Source organism: Ursus arctos, unplaced genomic scaffold (assembly GCF_023065955.2).
Source record: "Ursus arctos isolate Adak ecotype North America unplaced genomic scaffold, UrsArc2.0 scaffold_34, whole genome shotgun sequence".
Lineage (NCBI taxonomy): Eukaryota > Metazoa > Chordata > Mammalia > Carnivora > Ursidae > Ursus > Ursus arctos.
In genome coordinates, this window is record NW_026623030.1 from 22,631,927 (window position 1) to 22,648,409 (window position 16,483).

Consider the following 16,483-nt stretch of genomic DNA (forward strand, 5'->3'; position numbering starts at 1 on the left):
ATGCTCACTCTCCATGTTGTGCAGATATCCAGGCGCACTGACATACACACACTGCCTCCTGGGACACAGACAGAGCTCACGCTGATACATGGACTTGCGGGGCACTCATGCTGACACACAGACACACAGAAATACCCAGGCATCAAAGAGATATACGCATTTGGACATGTCACCGTGACACAAGAGTCACGTATGTGCTCAGAGATCACAAGCGACAAGGGCAAAAACACCTCGGACACGCCCCAAACACACCACTACTACTAAGGTGGCATCAAACATTCACTGAGCATGGACTATAAGCCAAGCACCGTTTTAGGTACTTTACATGTAATCCTCTCAACAGCCCTGTAAGGTAGGTCTTACTTGTACAGGTGAGGAAACTGAGGCACAGTTAGATTAAGGATACAGTTATTTGCCCAAAGGCCACAGACAGACATACACATTCACAGTAATACACGTTCGCAGAGACACAGTCCAACACTGAAACAGAAAGCAGATACAGGCACAGTGGCCAGTCTTCAGGGTGGCAGGTGAAGGGAAAGCTATGCTGGCCACTTCCGGTGCATGGATGGAGGCTGCAAATCACCCTGGAGCAGACCTGTCGTCATGTAAGGAATCGGGAACCTAATCCCTTCGTATGCAGAGATCTGGAAAGAAGGTGGACCAGCTTATACAAGGAACCCAAGGCTTTCCGGGAGAGGAGCAATGGAGACTTTTTTTTTTTTTTTTTAAAGTAGGGCTTGAACTCATGACCATGAGATGGAGTTGCATGCTCTACTGACTGAGCCAGTCAGGTGCCCCGCAATGAAGACTCTTAACATATGACAGAAGGGTCAGTTGGGGTGGCTCTGAGAGAAATCCCTCTGACCCCAGGACCCCAGAGGGACACCAACCAGGAGGAAAGAGAAAGATGCACTAAGCAGGCTTAACACAGGAACCTCAGGATTGAAGACTAAAGGCTGGTGCTTTGTAGCATGTGGCTGTTTGAGAAAACCCACTGGAATCAGGTTGGCATGTTTTGGGAACCAATGGCTGATAGCAGTGTCAATCTTGGATCTTGGTTAAGTGGTCCTACTGCGGTTTGGTAGGAATTGAGAACGAGTGGTCAATGGCGACACCTGGTGGCAGCCGCCAAAACTGCACTGCTGCTCTAGAGCTCAAACTTACCCTCCCACCCAGTCTTGCCAGGCATCTGGCCATGGAAATGGTCCTCTCTGGCCTGAGTAAGTTGCTGGCATTCTTGGACAATTTGGGGTAAAGGAGGACCTCCAAAGGAAGATGCTGGACTTCCTATTTTTTTTTTAAAGATTTTATTTATTTATGTGACAGAGAGACAGCCAGCGAGAGAGGGAACACAATCAGGGGGAGTGGGAGAGGAAGAAGCAGGCTCCCAGTGGAGGAGCCCGATGCGGGACTCCATCTCAGAACGCCGGGATCACGCCCTGAGCCGAAGGCAGATGCTTAACGACTGCGCTACCCAGGCACCCCTGGACTTCCTATCAATCACATATGGAAGCTTGAGCTCGCAAAGAGCTGTGGCTGTATTTTGACCTTCAGCCGGAGAAGCAAGTGATAGTAATTATAGTTAACTATACACTGACCTTGGCAGTTAAGATGCTATGCCCACTGTATCCATACACATTCATGTGCCTAATTTCACACAGGGGCACATGACTGATCCACAAAATGTCATCTGCATATTCATACTCACCACCATGGCTTTTCCCAACCTTTCCCTCTGGCTTCCCCACCATCCTTACCCCACTGGGTCCCTGGGGGGAGCAGCAGGCCAAGCGGATAGAGCTGTTGACCGAGGCAAGTTGTTCCCGAAGACTTTCTACTTCCCGCTGGGCAGCCTCCGCTCGCTGGGGAGGAGAGTGGAGGCAAGTGAGGTTAAGAGGTGAGCAGGGCCACGCTGGATCCCACCCTGGCCTTCTGCCATCGCCCTGCACGCCTCAGGCAGGGCTGGGTGTCTGTCCCCAGCTCCCGTGCCACCCAGTGCTACCCGGATGGAGTGCCTGCAGAGGAGCTTTCCCAGTCCATGAGGTGCTGAAGCCCCCTGGGCAAGTCACTTCCTCTCCCTGGGTCTCAGTTTTCCTCTTGTGAAATGGGGCCAATGAAATAACATTTCTAAATCAGAATGCCAGTTTTCTGAACTGGGTCTATGGTGGATCTTAACTCCTCAAAAATTTCTAAGAAAAAAGCTTGGAAGGAAGCCTCCAAATGTTAACAGCGTAGCCTTGTGGCTTTTGAGAGAAATCTGTACTTTGTTACTCCCTGGTTGTGTGACCCTGGGAAAGAGAAATCATCTGCCAATCCTCGGTTCCCCAATTTATAAAATGGGGAGGATAAAAGTAACTACCTGATAGAGTTGTTTTGCCAAGTAAGTGATCTGGTAAACCACAGCTCATTAGGTATCTTAGCTCAGGTATCAAAAATTGGGTAACTTTATTAAAAGAGCTGGGACTGTATTTTTACCCTCAGCTGGTGACACAGGTCATAATAATTACAGTTAACTTCCACGCTGACCCTGGCAATCAAGAAGCTATACCTATTATATGCACATGGAGACCCACACACATCCATGTTCCATTGTGTTAATTTGCTTTTTTAACTGATGTTTACTTACTAGTATCCTGCCTTGTTCCAGAAATGGCTCAAGTCAGTTTTGATTTGGGAAAGGTTTTGGGTGTGCGGGTGTAGAGAAATACTTTTATGTCTCTGCACAGTTGGGGCTTCCCGAGCAAATCTGACTGAATCAGGACTGGGCTAAATGACAAGCCCAGAAGTCCATTTCTGACATCAGCTGGTGAGAACGGCAGATGTTCCTCTCTGAAGGTATGTGTCTACATTTCAATGTGGGCTGAGACCCCAACCACGGACACATACCCTGGGTTGGAAAGCAGGGTTTAAAGCTACTAGAAAGTTACTAGTCTTGTCTTCCCCATGGAGAGAAGTATTGCATTCCACATGCTAAAACCCAGGATCCTCACCCTTCTGCTCATCATGGCACTAGCGAGCTAGTTTCCTCCCTCTCTCAGAAAGTCCCTCTACTATATAGCCACCCAGATTCACATGGGGGGCTCCTTGCCCACAGTAAGAAATCTGGTGCACGCAGCATGATGTCTGATTGTCACCCCCGGGGGAAGAACTGGGGCAAATTGGCAGGGTTATTACTATGTAAGTAATCTGCTCTGCTCCAGAATCCTGTTCACATTCTGGATAATCTTTTTTTTTTTTTTTTTTTAAAGATTTTATTTATTTATGTGACAGAGAGACAGCCAGCGAGAGAGGGAACACAGCAGGGGGAGTGGGAGAGGAAGAAGCAGGCTCACAGCGGAGGAGCCTGATGTGGGACTCGATCCTGGAACTCCAGGATCACGCCCTGAGCCGAAGGCAGACGCTTTAACGACTGCGCTACCCAGGCGCCCCAACATTCTGGATAATCTTAATACAGATTAAAAAAACCCTAATATGATGACATTTATTTTCTTCTCCATATTTTTTCTTTTTTTTTTTTTTTAAAGATTTTTTATTTATTTATTTGACAGAGATAGAGACAGCCAGTGAGAGAGGGAACACAAGCAGGGGGAGTGGGAGAGGAAGAAGCAGGCTCATAGCGGAGGAGCCTGATGTGGGGCTCGAACCCGGAACGCCGGGATCACGCCCTGAGCCGAAGGCAGACGCTTTAACCGCTGTGCCACCCAGGCGCCCCTCTTCTCCATATTTTCTAAAATGAGGTTTTACTTTTATGCTCAGAAAAGATAAACATTAAAAAAATAGTTTCCTATTCAAACTGCTCTAAGATCTCTTTTCTCAAGCCTATTTGACTGGCAAAGATCCAGAAGTTTGGGGACACGCGGTACTAGCGAGGCTGTAGGGAAACAGGCCCTCTCTTAACGGTCTGCAGGGAGTGTAAACTGGGCAGCGTGGCCACATGTGTCAAATAAAGATGCACAGATCCTCAGCCCAGTAATTGCACTTCTCAGAATTTACCCTATTTATTGGCTCATGCATGTCTGAAATAGTATCTGTGCATGGGTGTCCCCCGCGGGATTGACGACGATGGTAAACGATTGGAAATATCATCGTCTTCGTCAGTCGAGGACTGGTTATACCAAGGGCGGGCAAACTACAGCCGGATCTCTGTTTTGTGTATCAAGTTTTTCTGGAACACAGCCACACCCTTTCGCTCGCATTATACTGTCTATACTTTCACATACGGCAAAGTGGAATAGCTGTGACAGAGACCCACAAAGCTGGGCATATTTACTCTTTGCCCCTTCACAGAAAGCTTGCCACCCTCGGCTTAGATGATGGTGCGACCATGTAGGGCCATAAATAAATGGACCACTTTCATACAGACAGAGAATGAGTTCTAAGATACACACGTGGAACAAATAAGATTAAAATAACAAATATTATAATGTTTGTTTTTAAAGGGGGTAAAAATAGATATATTCCTGAGCTTGTGAATGGATCTCTAGAAGGAGACCCTAGAAACAGGTAAGAGGAGGGGAACTAGGAACTCCCCAAAGGGAGAGGAACTAGGAAGCTGAGTTGGGGCAGGAGATCGGAGTTTCCCAAGTATGAACCTTTTTGAGTTTTGAACTATGTAAATGGATTACGTATTCAAAAAATCACCCTAAAAATGCTACTCTTTTCCACTTTTCCTCTGCAGGTGGGAGGGCCCTGTCCTTATGCCGGCACAGCCATGCCTCCAGGCCTTTGCTCCTGTGGTGCCTTCTGCCTGGAATGCCCTTCCTCCAGAGAAGGCCTCCTGCCTGGGCTTTAGAACCCAGCCGCAAAGCATGCTTCTCCAGGGAAATGACCACTCGCTGTCACACTGCTGGCCCCTCTTGGCCATGTCTCTGGCCACTGGCATTGCAGGGAGCCGGGGGTGGGTGGAGATGTGTTGGGCCTTGAGACTCCAGACCAGACCCCATGGCCACACTTCACCTCCTTTCAGACTCTTGCCAGCTTTGCCCACCAGATGGCAACATGTCTGAAGCCAGAAGAAGACACGGTGCGGGACCCCATCTACATGTGTAAAACAGACTCGCAGAGGCTCATGGACTTTCGAGGACCTGGGCTGGAACTAGAAGATGGGGGCCCCAAGGAAGTTTGGGGTCCATCCAGTGCTTGGCTGGTGTGGCTGGGATCAAGGGAGGAAGCTGCAGGAGACCTGGTGATGTGAGGAGGGAGGGAAAGAAGCAGCTGGGGCTTATCCCTTGTCACCACCTCAGGCTCTGTGGAACACGGTTCCTTACTCAGTCTGCTTGGGAGAGACCCACGTCCCAGCTTGGCCTGTGGGCTGGGCTCACCAGGCACTGCTCTGCCACCTTCCTCCTGGTGGAGAGGCCTCCTGCACGGGAGCCATCAGGGAAGGGCACCGCTGTTCTCTGTAGGAGGTCTCCTGGCCTTCACCCAGGCCGTTTCCTGGCCTGGAATGCCAACCTGCTACATTTTCAATTTATTCGTCAGATCTCAGCAACATGGCCCTTCCTCTATGATGTCTTCCCTGATCCTCGACTCTGGGTCAGGTGTCCCCTCCCCGACTGTTGCTGCCTGGGTCAACCTATTTCTGAGTGTTCTGTCAGCATCACTTCCTCCTTCCTCTGGGAGCTCAGGGTCCCAGACATCTCCCGGCCCTAGCACTCAGCATGGCACATGGCAATGATATCAGTAAATATCAATTGGGTTCAGTCCCTCCCCCAGCCTGAACCCCCAACCTGGGCAGAATGAGTGTTAGCATACATCTTCTCACCTGATTAGCTTTCTCCAAGTTGGTCATGATCAGGCCGACTTCATCTGCCCTGAGACAGAAAGATAAGACCCTGAGAAGGGCTTCTGGCAGCCACCAGGCCCCTGACTATCCTGATAACCCCAGCCCCTGACTGAACCTAAGGGTCCCACAATGGGAGGCTAAGGAGGCTGCCCTCTATCCTTCCTACCGGAGAGAAACCAGGCTGGGTACAAAAGAACCCAGGCTGTGGGGAAATGGGAGGGGGGACCTTGCACGACGCCTTCCAGGCAGCCTGGCCTGCTGCCCCTGCCAGTGGTCTATTCTCTTTAGCTGCCCACAGACTACACCTCCCAGCCTTTGCCCCCACTGTGCCTTCTACCCGAATGCCCTTCCTCAAGAGGACAGGACCCTGAGCTTTAAAACCCAGCTGGAAAGTGTCCTCCTAGGAGGCCTGCCTCAGCTACCCCCGTGGTAGTCATTTGTTTACTTTGCTGCCCCCCAACCCCCAGGCTGCCAGCACCGGGGGGGCCAGGACAGGCTGTATCCACCTCGGTCGCCTCTCTGCTGAGTGTGGGGTGGGGGACACAGGAGCCCTGCAGGGAGCATTTGGTGACTATAAGCTGTGCATGTGCTTTAGGCACGTTCAGGGCCTTCTTTCATGCAAGCTGTTCCCCAAGAGCCTCTCTCCCAGCATTCTCCACATGGCCATCTCTTTCTCATTCTGAAGATCATCTCCTCAGGGAAATCCTCCGTGACTACCCTGGATAACAGGACCCACCCTCCCTGTTATTCTCTCTTGCTGCTCCTGGTTCTTCCTTTCTTAGCATTCACCAGGCGCCCAGAACAGTGCCAAGCATACAGTAAGTGCTCAAAAGTATCTGTGAAGGAATGAATTTATCACTTTACATAATCAGTTATTTCTGTCTCTTCTCCTCGGCTGAGGACAGGGCCATGTTCTAACGTTTCTTCCAGGGACCCAACACAGCACTGGGTAAACAGTAGGTGCTAAATAAGTGTTTGTGGCATAAATGATGTCTTAAAGGCATGTTGAGTCCAGAGTAATTTAAGTGAATGACTTCAGCCCCTGAGGGTTGGCCTGTGGAGTTGTGGTGGAGACAGTTCTAGGAAGTTGGGGTAAGGTGGAGGCCCCAGCCCAGCAGACCCTACTCAGCCACGACCCAGAATGTCATTTATAGTTTGTGGCGCATGAATGGCACAGCAAATGACCAGTGAACAGCTGTGTGCCTACGGGGGGTGGGGAGCACTGGGTGCTTAATGAAATAGGTGCTTCAGGCAGTGAGTTGGAGGGAGAAGAGTCAGAAGGCGTATCTGAGAGGGTCAGAGGGTGGAGGCATGTCTGGGAGGGTCAGAGGGAGGAGGCATATTTGGGAAGATCAGAGGGAAGAGACATATCTGGTAGGATCAGAGGGAGGACATGTCTGGGAGGGTCAGAGGGAGGAGGCATATTTGGGAAGATCAGAGGGAAGAGACATATCTGGTAGGATAAGAGGGAGGAGGCATGTCTGGGAGGGTCAGAGGGAGGAGGCATGTCTGGGAGGGTCAGAGTGAGAAAGCATACCCCAGCAGGGTTTTCACTTACTTGGATGCCGCCTCCTCATCATATTTCCGCCGCAGTTCCAGCAGCTCTGTCTGTGTGGCCTTTAACGCTGAGAAAAAGTAAAGAGCCAGGGTGAAGCGCCCCCCATGTCCCCCAGGAACCCACTCCTTCTGCAGGGCTCAGAAGGCAGGATGAGGTTCAAGGTAGTAAGGGAAGACCTTTCTTTTGTTAGAACCAGTGACAGGTAGAGTTTCCTGCCCATGCAGGGGCTTCAAGCTGGCTGGAGGGAAGACAGGATGACCCTTGAGAAGTCTACGAAGCTCAGAGGACCGAGGAAAGTGGTAGGGGTCTGTCTGTCCCATGGCCTTGGGTATGAGCTGCCGCACACCCTTAGGTCACTCCAGGACTGGGGTGGGGTCATCCATCCATGAGCTCATCCACCCCAAGGTGGTGGCAAGTGAGGGTGACAGGGAGGAGCAATGAAGTCAATAGATATATTACAATAAATGAGAAATTTCTTATAAAACTCCAGATTTGTGATTTCTCCAAGAAAACTGAAGGCCTGGTGTCACTGGGTCATATGGCAGTGACTGGCTGATGCTCAACAGTGGCCATCTCTTTAGTCAAGGCCCAGGTCGTCCAGTTTGCCCCAGACCCCACCCTACCCTACTGCCTTCCCTAACCTGGCCGGCTTGGACGTGTCTGGCCCCTGCAGGCACTGTGTTTGCCACTCCTGCTTTAATTCTATTTCTCAAACCCTCTCTCCACAGCAATATGGCCTCTGGGGATGGGGCGCAGACCACCACTGGGTAATGTTGATCTATCCTCTTCCTCCTCAAACTCTCTCCTTGCCTTCCTGATTCTAGAATACCTGAGCCTGTGTTCAGAGTGTTACTGTCCCCTCCCACTCCTCCTGGTCTGACAGGGCTGGGGAGCTACACGGGGCTGGGAAACGTGTGCCACATACATACCTGAATGTAGGACTTTGATCTTTTCCTCTGCCTCCCCCAGTCTGGCTGCCAAAGTGATTTGTACTTCTTGAAGGCCCCTGCGGAGAGACCGGACCTGCTCACACTGGCTCTGTGCACGCCCGTGTGCATGGGCCTTGCCTGGGTCCCCAGGTTGGCCCTCCTGGCTTCCTACTCTTCTCACCTGCTCCCTGTAATCTGTACGTCTGCTTTTTTAACTGGTCCTTAAACATGACATTCAGGCATTTGGCTACCTTGCTCTTTTGCTGACTGTGTGCACCTATAACAGCCAGTGACCTTGCCTCTCTGGAAGTCAGTTTCCTCACCTGTAAAATAAGGTTCCTCCTGGGGTTTGCCTCCGTGGGTGTTGTGAAACATCTTCAGCATGATGCCTGGTACCCAGTGCTCCCAGGGTACCAGTACTTACTATTCCTGTCCCCGGGGAGGCATTTTTTCCCGTCTCTTTGTCAGTTGTTTGGGATGGTCATCCAGCCCACTGCAGCCTAGAGCTTCGGTGTGATGCAAGTGTCTCAGCAGAGAAAGAGGGGCTCTGGCTGGACTGGGGGAGGGTTTACACAAAGCCTGGGCCTTATGTCGTCTGGCTCAGAGACTCTAGGGAAGGAGCCCTTTACCTTTGGTCCTACACCCTGTCCCTTCTCCTCTCTCACACCGCTCTAGCCACACTCACCTCCTTGCTGGTCAAATGCACCAGGCATGTTTCTACCTCAGGGCCTTTGCACTGGCTGTCTCCCCCCTGCTTATAATACCCTCCCCCTATATATCTGCAAGTTTCATTCTCCCACCTCCTTAGGGCTTTGCTCACCTCCTCAGTGAGGCCTCCCCTTATACCCTATTTAAAACTTCAGCTTCAATCTCATCCGCCCCTCCCCTGCTTTATTTTCCTTCACAACCCTTATCATCACGTAGCAGACCATTTACTTTATCTATCTTGTTTATTTGTGTCTTCCTCATGAGAAAGTCAACTCCAGGAGGGCAGGGACGTTTGTCCATTTGTGCACTGCTGTGTCCCTAGAACAGTGCTTGGCACACAGCAGGTGGCTCCATAAATACATGGAACAAACGAATAAAGAAATAAGTGAATGAAAAGGATAAATGTAATGACCACCATGAAGCTGTCCTAGAAATGCCCCAAGGATTCAGATTTATAGTAATCCAGGTATTATTACTCCCACATCAACTGTAAGGGCAACCATTTACTGACGTACACCCCTCCAAGTGAGTACAGAGCTAAGCACGTACATTCATTTTCATGGTGGGCTACGAGCTGATATCACCTGTCCACTTGATCAGGCTACAGTAGCCAGTTATTCAACTACACACTAATATTGGGGTAGCTGTGAAGGTATTCTGTAGATAGGGTTAACATCCAAGGTCAATTGACATTAAATAAAGGAGAATAATCTCAATAATGTGGGTGAGCCTTATCTAATCAGTTGCAGATCTTAAGACTAAAACCCAGGAAGAAGAAATCCTGCCTCAAGACTGCAGCACTGACTCCTGCCTGACAGTTTCCAGCCTGCTGGCTGGCTCTACCGATTCAGACTTGTCAGCCCCAACTGCGTGAACTAAGTCCTTGAAATACATGTCTCAATTAAAATAGAAAATCCTTCTGGTTTTATTTCTCTGGGGAACCCTGACTAATACACCACCATTAACCCCATTTTCCAGCTGGGACAGGTGATGTGAGCTGCTGGGGCTGGCCACTGAGCTGCTGAGGTGGGGCTGGAAAACCAGGCCTGCATCTCTGTCTCCAATCTGCATCAGGATTCCCTGAAGGTCCACCTCCCAGCCAGGTGGGGCAGCAGGGGCCCACCTGTTCCTCCCCACTCACTTTTGTTTCTCTGCCTCATTTCTCTGCAGCAAAGTTTCTGTCAGGAGGGCTTTGCTGGGAATGCCTGGGAGGCGGCTCCCCTCGGTCAGCGTGGGTCCTGCTGGAGACGTCCCCTCTCTCTGCTCTGGAGGGAAAAAAAAGGGTGAAAACCACCCGTCGCTGGAAGTGGCATGGCAGCCAGAGCTGTCTTCTGCAAACCAGAGGGATTGGGAGTGTTGGATTAAGACTTAATTTCCCAAACTCGGGTGTTGGAGAGAGTGCAGCTGGAGAGACCTGCCATCACCATGGCCAGCTGGGTTGTTGGCGTGGGGGGCATGTGTGCAGAATGTCAAGTTCTCATGGTGCCAGCCTCAGCCGGCACGCCCAGAGGCTTCCTTTACCCTCTTGGACCTGTTTCTGCCTCCTCGGCCTTCTTACTTTTTTAAGAGGTAAAATATACATAAAAGTATACAATTCAGTGACATTTAGTACACTAAATGTGTTGGCACTAATTCCAGAACGCTGTCACCACCCGAAAAGGAAGCCTGCCCCACTAAGCAGTCACTCCTTTTTCCCCTCCCCCAGCCTTTGGCAACCACCAATCTGCTTTCGGTCTCTGGGGGTTTGCATATCTTGGCTATTTCCTATCACTGGAATCATACATAACATATGTCCTTTTGTGTCTGGCTTCTTACACTCAGCAAAATGTTTTCAAGGTTCATCCAGCTTGAAGCATGGATCAGACCGTCACTCGTTTTTATGGTTAAATAATATTCCATTTCATGGAAAGGCCACATTTTGTTTTTCCATTCATCTGCTGATAGACATCTGGTTTGTTTCCACCTTTGGCCGCTGTGAACAGTGCTACTGTGAACATCTGCGTACATGTGTTTGTTTGAGCACCTGTTCTCAGTTCTTTGGTGTAGATACCTAGGAGTGAGATTGCTGGGTCATGGGGTAACTGTAGGTTTAACTTCCCCTCCCCACAGGTGATGGCACACACTCGGATGCTCAGTCATAGCCCACCGCACCTGCGGGTGCCCCTGGGCAGGGCCCACATCGGGTCCAGCTTTGCAGGCCTGTGGTGGCTCCTTCAGGGGATCAATGTTTGTGCCTTTGGCACTCAATTTGTCATGGGAAGAGAGGGTGCTCGGGGCTGGCCATTGTGGGTGAATGTCTCAAGAATTCCAAAATCTGGGCTCCTGACCTTGGGTCCGACTGACTCTGTTAAGTTCTGTCCTGGCTGCTAGGCTCTTACGGTGAATGCAGAGGTGGGCAGTTTGCAGTGTGGTCCCTTGAGGGCCTGACAGAGTGTTCAGAGCCTGGCTTATTCATACACACACACGCACGCACACACATGCACACGGAATGTTCCAGGGGCTGAGGTCACGGCAGTGAACAAACAAACAAGGTTTGACCATCATCATGCACAGCAACAAGTGTCCTCACGGAGAGACACAGCCAAGGTCAAGAGCCTTGGTTTGAATCCCCACTTGGCAGCCTGCTGCCTCTGAGATTCAGTTTCCCCGTTTGTCAAATGGGGCCAGTGACACCTCGGAAGGTTGATATGAGGAGACAGTGGGAAACTTTGTGAAAGGCACATGGCACAGAGCAAACGCTCTGAAGAGGTGGTTCCCACAGCTACTATTATTCTGATGGAGGGAAGTTCAAACCCTAGAGGGACCTCGGAGGCTGCGCACAGCCGTCTATATATGAGCTGGCTTGTCAGGGAGCTGGAAGGGCATTCTGGGTATAGGAACATAGCTGGCAAAGTACTGTATTTTAGTCCCCATAAATCTTCCCCAGAGGACTCTGCCAAGGACCAGGCATACAGTAGGTGCTCACTAGGCACTGGGAGGAAGGGAGGAAGCTGTGAAATGGGGAGTGTGACAGAGCAGTCAAACTTTGATTTGGCAGGCCTCAGCTCATCATCTCCACGACCACCTCCCATTATCTCTAGGAGATAGATCAGGGGTCTGCAATGGCAGCCCTTGGGCCAAATCTGGCCCACCACCTGTTTTGTCTATAAAGTTTTATTGGAACACGGCCACACCCACTCATTTACCTATGTTCTATGGCTTTTTTTCCACACAGGGTTGAGTACTTGTGACAGAAAATGTGTGGCCTGCAAAGTCTGAAGTATTTACTCTCTGGCCCTTTACAAAAAAAAAAGAAGGTAATCTTCCTGACCTTTGAGGTAAATTCTCCTCATTTATTCCTTAGCCGAGTATCCCTACACCTGACTCTTCCCCTCTTCTCTGCTTCATTTTTCCCCCAAAGCCTTCCTCACCATCTGAAATACTGTATATTTTACATTTATCAGTTGACAGTCAGCCTTACACTCTAGAAGGTCAGCCCCACGAGGGCAGGGATTTTTGTCTGTTTTGTTCCCGGCTATGTCACTGGTGCCTATGACAGTGCCTGGCTTGAAGCTCAATGAACACCAAGACTCAGATGGTTACCAACGGCTTTCACGTGTGCATTTGCTCCTCCCCCCGTAGACCTCCTACCTCACCTGCCAGACATAACCATCATGCTGAATTTTGTTCATCATTCTCTTGCTTTTAAACATTTATAATATATGTATATCTGAACTCCATTTTTAGCTCTCCCAGTTTCTTGTCTCATTTGATGCTGAGACAGTGCTGTGTTTACCACATCCTGTTTCCCTCCCCTGTTGGGCACATCGTCAGACTACACTTCCCAGGCTCCTTTGCAGTTGGTTTAGGTCAATGGAATGTGGTTGGAAGTGTTGTGCGCCACTTCTGAGCCTGGACCCATAAACCTCGGTATGATCCTCCACATTTTTTCTCTGCCTGTCACTGGTTGTAACAGTCACTGTGACTTTGGATGTCACGTGTTGAAGATGGCAGGATCACAGCAGGGGACATGGAGCATCCCCTCCAACTTCCCACCCTTCAAATACATTAAGCTTCTGGCATTTGGGGGGTTTGTTTCAGCAGTGGTATACCATCCTACATCTAAAATGATAAAGTCCAACTCCTTGCCGCCCTGATCCCCATCCCTCCAAAGATGGCCAAGATTGGCTGCTGAAGATCCACAGCCCATTTGTTTATTATGGATGTCCCATGAAGACCTTATCAGTACCTTTGGGGCCTAGGAGATCGGGGTGCCTCTTCCACGAAGTGTGGAGTTCTCGCCGCGGCTGCCCACTGGGGTCGAAGCTGGGGGGCTGCAGTCTGTCCTCTAGGCTGCGCGTCGCTTCAAACACCGGCACGGGGTCTGCACACACAGAGAGAGGAGCCCAGGAGTGGTGGGGGCCCTGAGGGCTGAGGGCTGCTGGGCCTGGTGGGTCCCTCTACAGGGGGTGGAGGGACCATTCACAAGAGCCTTCTGGAGTTGCTCTGATGGCTTAGGAGAGCAATGTGGAATTTCTGCTTTATGAGGGAGCAGCCTTCTCCAGGTGCCTGCTCAGGGGAGCGTGTGCCATCCCTTTGGGTATGGGTGTCTTGCCCACCTGGGAATAATAATAACAATAATAACTGTCACAATAACTGCATTTTCTAGATTCTATGGTGCCGTCTGAGGTGGCCGTGAGACTGTATTGTATGCCTCCAAACAAGGACCCCACTCTGAAAACCATCAGTCTGAGGCCAGCCCTCCCCCTGGCCTTCCCACACAGGTCTGCAGGCAGCTGGGGATGGGGCAGACTCCTGAGGGACACAGGACTGCTCTGAGGACCAAGGACTCCTGCAAGGCCTGCCCAGCACTGTACAGACGGCCCAGACTAAACCGTCTGGATGTTTCCACCCAGTTCCCTGCCTCTCCTTCCTCTGACACTTCTCCCACCTCCCTCCCTATTTTCCTTCCCCTGCGTGTCTGTCTTTCTTTCTTTCTTTCTTTCTTTCTTTCTTTCTTTCTTTCTTTCTTCTACCTACCTACCTACCTACCTACCTACCTACCTAATCCTTGGGGTGCTTCTCAATGGATCTGGATCAACACACCATCATTTGTTACATGCATGGTTGATTTAAAAAATATTTTATTTATTTATTTGAGAGATAGAGTGCCTTATAAGGGGGGGGGAAGGGCCATTGGGGGAAGGAGAGGGAGAAGCAGACTTCCCACTGAGCAGGGGCTCGCTCCCAGGACTCTGGGATCATGACCTGAGCTGAAGGCAGACACCCAATAGACTGAGCCACCCAGGTGCCCCCATGCGTGGTCGATTAAATAATGGCTTTTCTGGGGGTAAAATATATACCTGGATGTAAGATAACCTCCCAATATCTCAATAGCTAAAAGATGAGGAATCTGTAGGTTCTTCTGCCTGGAATTCTGTCCCCCCCCCGCCCCCCCCCCCATCTAGTAAGCACTTCCTCTTTCTTCAGATCTAGATTCCAGCAGATCTTCCAGGTGACTTTCCCCAACCCCCCACTCTGGGCAGGTACTAAGAACACCTGGATAACGCCAGAGGTTGGTGTGACCTCTTCTAGGTTACAAAGTTGTTCATGGGAATGGGTTCCCATGATACTCCCAGCATCCCCTGGAGGCTGGCTTGGATTCAACTCATTTTCACAGATGAGGAAACCAGCTCAGAGAAGCCAGGTGACTTGCTGAAGGGTGGAGGTTAGGTTCAAGTCTGGATTTCTTTCTCAGATGCCACAAAGCCTTCCTGTCCCAGAGGTGTGGACATTTTCACCCGAGCAGCCCAGGTAAGTGTTCGTGGGGGGCCCAGGAAAGCCAGAGCCTCCTTGCTCCAGACCACGGGGCCTGGGTCTGGCCCACAGTCCTTTCAAATGAACTGGAGCCCTCTGTCTTGCTGGTCCCTCTCCTGGAGTCTCCTGCCACCATCCACTTGGCAACTGCTCTCTGCTGGGGGGCAGAGGGATTAGTGCATGGATCCTGGGTCCTGGCCTAATCTATACTTGCTTTTCAGGACTGTTGTGTGACTCTGGCGAACAATTCTAACTCTCTGTGCCTCACCATAAAAGTACCGACCTCAGAGGGCTGAGATGAGGATCCACACACATAAAGTGCTCAACACAGTGCCTGGCATTTGGTCACCTTGGAACAAATGGAAGCCCTGGCTATTCCTTTCTGAGCTCCAGTCACACTGGCTTTCTCTTGATTCCTCAAATGCACCTTCCTACCCTGGAACCTTTGTCTGGGCAAGAGCCACTGCCAGGAACACCCTGTTCTCTCCTTTAACCTCTTTAAGCTAGTTAATGCTTAATCACCTTTCACATTGCAACTCAAATGCCACTTCTTCCAGGAAGCCTGCCTTGACTAGTCCGTCATTCCTCCCATACGAGCTCTCCTAGCTGCCCGCACCTTTCCTTTACAGCACTCACTGTACTTACAATTTTCACTGATTGGCAAGTCTACCTAATTAACACCCACTGGACTGCAAACTCCACAAGGCAGGGCTGGGACTGCATCTGTTTTCGCTCCCCACTGGACCCCTTGTGGGTGAAGGAAGTCCAACACACAATCTTACCCAATAAACATCTGCTGATGGAAGAAACAGGACAGCGCCTACATGCAGGGGCCTTCAGGTCCGGCTGGAACAAGGTCGCCTCTGCGTTTTTTTGCCTCTCCTCCTGTCTGTTTGTTTAGGTGGCGGGAGGCTCTGACAATGGGCGTTTGTGCCGAGGTAAGCAGGTGCGCGGGAACGCTGCCGTCTTTCCTCTGTCAGCACTCCCCCCACGCCCCGTCATTAGGCAGGGCCTGCTCAGCGGGGTATGCCATTATGTCTCCCCGGGCTGATGTAATTATACATTGACATAATTAACCCAGCAAGCGCATTAGGCAGGCCAGCTAAAAATTCATCTATAATTATTTGTTGTGTGCATGCTAATGAGTCCATCTGCACTGCCTTTGTACAACACGGACAAATTAATTTACAAGTCTGGATTTTTTAATAAGTTCAAGGAAATGCTTCCTATTGTGTCCTGGTTTACAGAAAGGAAGAGAAAGGCCACGAGCACTTGCCGGGGTCAGAGAAGTTAGATAAACACGGGAGGGTGCAGCTCTGCGCGGGCCATGGAGGGCTCACTCTGGTTCCAAGGAGGTGGACAAGATCCAGCTCGTGGCTTGGAAGCTGGATGGCCACAAGACCATCTAAGCCAAATGATTACATTTGGGTGATAAAGGGTATCACCCACCCCATTTCCAGGGATCAGGGATTGACGGTTCATTCCTTCACTCTGCTTGGAGGCCCTGTGGGCCACTCCTTGCTGCCTTGTGCAGTCTGCCCAGGGGGAGCTGCCCTCAGGTGGGCCCCTGGAAAGGCTGGAGGAGCAGGATTGGCTGGATCCCTGCTTAACAGAGGTTCAGTGATTCCAAGGCTCCCGTTTTTTGTTTTCGTTTGCTGGTACAGGGTAGAACATAGTGGTTAAGCTCACAGAAGCTGAAGCCCA

General features: G+C 50.6%; 1 protein-coding gene across 2 annotated transcripts in view; it reads right to left on the bottom strand.

Annotated features, from left to right (window-relative positions):
* Positions 1 to 16,483, bottom strand: part of CUX2 (cut like homeobox 2) — a 257,661-nt gene that overhangs the window by 26,627 nt on the left and 214,551 nt on the right. For both annotated transcript variants that reach the window (XM_057305974.1, XM_048221286.2), the window contains exons 5-10: positions 13,212 to 13,346; positions 10,125 to 10,248; positions 8,276 to 8,352; positions 7,347 to 7,413; positions 5,768 to 5,816; positions 1,761 to 1,865 (exon numbers count right to left, since the gene is read on the bottom strand). In XM_057305974.1, the coding sequence (XP_057161957.1) occupies positions 1,761 to 1,865; positions 5,768 to 5,816; positions 7,347 to 7,413; positions 8,276 to 8,352; positions 10,125 to 10,248; positions 13,212 to 13,346 (557 nt within the window). The remainder of the gene's footprint in view (positions 1 to 1,760; positions 1,866 to 5,767; positions 5,817 to 7,346; positions 7,414 to 8,275; positions 8,353 to 10,124; positions 10,249 to 13,211; positions 13,347 to 16,483) is intronic.